Source organism: Dipodomys ordii, unplaced genomic scaffold, assembly GCF_000151885.1.
Source record: "Dipodomys ordii isolate 6190 unplaced genomic scaffold, Dord_2.0 Scaffold10249, whole genome shotgun sequence".
NCBI classification, from domain to species: Eukaryota; Metazoa; Chordata; class Mammalia; order Rodentia; family Heteromyidae; genus Dipodomys; species Dipodomys ordii.
Window position 1 is genome coordinate 1 of NW_012277461.1, and position 4,574 is coordinate 4,574.

General features: G+C 41.2%; 1 protein-coding gene across 1 annotated transcript; it reads left to right on the forward strand.

The window, feature by feature from the left end:
* Positions 1–351: 351 nt before the first annotated feature.
* LOC106002424 (putative protein MSS51 homolog, mitochondrial) lies at positions 352–2,806 on the forward strand (the record flags this gene model as incomplete). Its single annotated transcript, XM_013037303.1, has 3 exons — positions 352–918; positions 1,481–1,574; positions 1,869–2,806. Coding segments are annotated over 3 exons (857 nt in total), but the record flags the coding sequence as incomplete, so codon positions are not given.
* Positions 2,807–4,574: the final 1,768 nt, after the last annotated feature.

A 4,574-nucleotide genomic window follows, 5' to 3' on the forward strand; every position in this document is an offset into this window, starting at 1 on the left:
AGAAGGTGGCTCAGTGGTAGAGCATTTGCCTTGCATGCCTAAGGCCCTGGGTTCGATTCCTCAGCACCACATAGGCAAAAAGAAAAAAGCCGGAAGTGGCGCTGTGGCTCAAGTGGTAGAGCGCTAGCCTTGAGCTGAAGAGCTGAGGGACAGCGCCCAGGCCCAGAGTTCAGGCCCCACGACCGGAACCAAAAAAATAAAATCAATGGTTGTCCTTGGATAAAAATATGAAAGCATGTTATTATAGGGAAAAATGAAGAATTGGAGCAGAGTGAACATACATCATTAGTGAGAAGTGAAATTTTGAAGCCAGGAAAGATTAGGTGACTTCTTATTTCTTCTTCCCCTTAGGTGATTTTGTCCTACCATCAGGACCTTGGCCATGGCCCGCTGAAGTTGTACGGGACTGGGATACCTGGTTTTCTATGAGGAAGTTACAGCTGGATCCTATCTTGGATGCTGTGCTAGGTAGTCATGCTATGACTACTCTATGGGCCAGTGTAGGAAGGCCAAGGCCAGATCCAGATGTCCTGCAGGGTTCTTTGAAGCGGCTGCTAACAGATGTTATATCACGTCCCTTGACACTGGGCCTAGGGCTTAGGGCCCTGGGGATAGATGTTGGGAAGACTGGGAGATGCACGTTGCATGTGGCTGGTGCTTCCCATGTGGAGACACTTCTCTCTCGTTCTGGGGACTATGATGAGCTTGGATACATGTTTCCTGGACACCTTGGCCTCCATGTAATCATGGTAGGTGTGGATGTGGCTACTGACTTTTTACAGAGCACCTCAGCTTCATCATTGGAACCTGGCACAGTTCAGCTTGGTGGCCACAGAGGACTCTATCATGACTTCTGGGAGGAGCAGGTAGAGACTGGACATGTAGCCCATCCAGATATGGTGGTAGCATTCCATCCAGGTAAGAGCCATTGATATCAGAGAAATCTTTGGTACTTCCCTTGAGAATTTTCCATCCTCTTTCTTACATCTTCTTTGGAACCCTTTTTATTTGATCTCATTAATCACAATAATTGGATGATTATTTCACATATAAACTATACTCTGGTTTAGAATTGGGAGGGAGGACAGAATCTTGTGAACAATCATGATGATGGTGGTGGTAGTTATTGGGGAAGAGTAACATGAGGATTGGGGCAGGCACTGTTGAAGAAATGTTTTGTTTTTAAGGTCTGTCTAGGGGCTGGGAAGGTGGCTCAGTGGTAGAGTGCTTGCCTTGCATGCATAGGCCCTGGGTTCGATTCTTTAGCACCACATAAGCAAAAAGAAAAAAGCCAGAAGTGGTGCTGTGGCTCAAGTGGTAGAGAGTTAGCCTTGAGCTGAAGAACTGAGGGACAGCACCCAGGCCCACAGTTCAGGCCCCACAACCGGACCCAAAAAAAAAGGTCTGTCTAAAAAATCCGCCCCCACCTACTATTCCCCCTTTTTGAATTTTCATTCCAATTCTCATTCTGGTTCTATAGGTTTCCATGCTTCCCCAAACTTGATGGAGTCTTGGCTCCCTACTCTGCTGCTGCTTCGTGACTATGAGATCCCTACATTGATTACGCTTTACAGGTTTTGATCTTTTCCTATTTGTGGTATTTCCCTGATTCACTTATTTCTCTCTTTATCCAGATGAGCTTATTTTGTGCTCTTGTGTTTTTCTGTCTGGGTAATATGTTCTTTCTTCTATTGCCTTCTTCCATTCTCTTGGAACAAAAACCTGTGCTACTTAACTAGAGATTTAGTGAGACATTTGGGAGGAAAGGATAGTCTAGTCCAGGCCTGATAAGTACAGAAATGTCATGCTCTCAACCAATTGTTACTCTTTTCTCATAATAGTAGAGCAATTTTTCTTCTCTCCCACAGCAAACAGGAATTGGCAGCCTCTTTACAGATACTGGTGGACCTGGATATGCACATCATTGGCTATGGAGCTAATCCTTTCACATCCCTCAAACCTGAACAGGTCTATTCTAACCCCAACAAGCAGCCAGTATACTGCAGTGCCTACTACATAATGTTTCTTGGAAGCTCTTCTTGCCAGCTAAAGGAAGGCAATTAGATAATACATGGTGGTATTTAAATAGCTAAACCAGATCCTTACTGGATACCAGGGAAATAAGAAGACTGTGATGAAGTTACACTGTTGATGTCAGATTGTGGCCAACTTTGAAATATCTCCTAAACTTTATTTATCACTCAAATAAAGTGAATGAGAGCATCAATATTATGTGACTCATTTCTAACAACTTAGTCATAGCTAGGTATAGTGATGCATGTCAGTAATCCCAGCACTCAGAAGGCTAAGGCAGAAAGATCGCAAGTTGAAGGCTAACCTGGGCTACATAGCAAGATACTGTCTCAAAAGGAAAAAAAAAGTCTGAGGTTAGTCAAAGTAATGACTAGACATAGGTTTCTAGAGTTACTTGGTATCAAGCAATCAAAAATCTAGAGTTCCTAATAGTTTCCTTTGTGTGAAAGATACCTATTGAATAGAACTGGATGTCACTGAAAACAAGAATGAGAACTACCTGAATCTTCCTTCTGAAAAACACTTTCTGATGTAACAATTTGGGCTTAAAAATGGAAGTGTTAATTCAAGTCAACAAGTTTTGGTGACACAAAGAAAGTTGTAAGGATCCTATTTTCTTGATTTGTTCTAGAGAAATATCTCTTTCCCCTTTGTCTTTTGGGCAGGGTGGGGGAGAGGGGATTCTGACTTGAGAGAGGCCCTGGTATTGTATCTACATATCCCAGGGTATATCAGATTTCACCTGTCCTGCAATAAAATTAGGTTTTCTGTTTTTTGTTTTTGTTTTTGTTTTGGTGTGTGTTGTCCAAACTGATTCAGAACTCTAGATCTCTAGCAATTCTCTTGTCCCAGTCTTCTGAGTACTGGAACTAAAGATACTTGCCTCTGCATCTAGCTACTTTGAGACCTCTTAAATCATTATCCTCCCTTTTTTTCTAGTATTAGCAAGTATTTCTCATCTGCACAAAACCTCAATATTAGGTTTCTCTCATGCCAACAGAAGTTTAGCATCAATTCTGCCTGAACCACCACAAATTTCTCATGTTACTCTTTTTTTTTATCGTACTCTTAGGACTGGGACATTCCTTGGATATTTATTTGTACAACCACGCCATGATGTTCACACATACAATCACACACACAAATCCTGTCTCCTTGACACATACACATTTGTACTTTTCTTTTTCTATGGGGGAAATGTTAGAATGTGTTTATTCATTCAAAACGTTCATTTTTTTAATTTAATTTTATTGTAAGGGTAATATACAGAGGGGTTACAGTTACATAAGTAAGATAATGAGTACATTTCTTATCAAACATTGTTGCCCTCTCCCTTGCTTTCCCCCACTTTCCTCACACACCCCCCCCCCAACTCAAAACCTTTACTTAGGACTAGAGGTATGGCTCAAGTAGTAAAATCCTTGCTTATTGCCCTTAATTTCAGTCTCCAGTACATCAAAAAGCAAACACACACACAAAAATGTAGTATTTATTGTTAATTTGGGGCAGAAAGATGAATGAGATCTGGTCCTTATTCTTAACATAGGAAGATAAATTATATGTATACAATGAAACCTTTATTACAAAGTATAATCTGGAATAAGAAACATAAGAGAGACTAGATGGTGAGGAAGTACAGCAAGAAAGAGAGGTAACTTTGGTAAATGACAGTGGTATTGTGAATTAAAATGTTATAAAACAGAGGGCAAGGCATTACAAATGGACATTGGGAATAGAAGTTTGAAGGCAGAAAATGGGAGAATTCATTAAGCGATTAAATATAAATTAAGTCTGGAAAGTAGATTGGGATCATATTATGGATGAGACATAGCTGGCAGGTCAGCTTTGGATTTCTGTAGATCTAAGTATGACTCCTGAGATAACCATCAAAAAATTTTGGTCCTGGGCTGGGAAGGTGGCTCAGTGGTAGAGAGCTTGCCTTGCATGCCTGAGGCCCTGGGTTCGATTCCTCAGCACCACAAAAGGAAAAAGCTGGAAGTGGCGCTGTGGCTCAAGTGGTACAGCGCTAGCCTTGAGCTGAAGAGCTGAGGGACAGCGCCCGGCCCAGAGTTCAGGCCCCATGACCGGACCCCCCCCCCCAAAAAAAATAATAATTTTGGTCCTAAGGTAAACTTCTGTTAGCCTTAGTTTCCACATTTTTAAAATTTGGACACTACCTAAAACCCTAAGATATGTTAAGATATAAAGGAAAATATGTGAGAAGTTGGAATACTTACATATCCAAATTTCAAACCATTTTTTTAAAAAAGCAATCAAGTAATGTATAGGAGATAGATAGGTAGGTCAGTAAAATAGAATTAAAATGATCTTAGTTCTTTTGTATTTCTATTAAAAATATAAACTGGATGGCTTATTGAAATTTATTTGTTAGGGCTGGGAAGGTGGCTCAGTGGTAGAATGCTTGCCTTACATGCCTGAGGCCCTGGGTTCCATTCCTCACCACCACATAAGCAGAAAAAGCTGGAAGTGTCGCTGTGAATCAAGTGGTAGAGCACTAGCCTTGTGCTGAAGAGGTACAG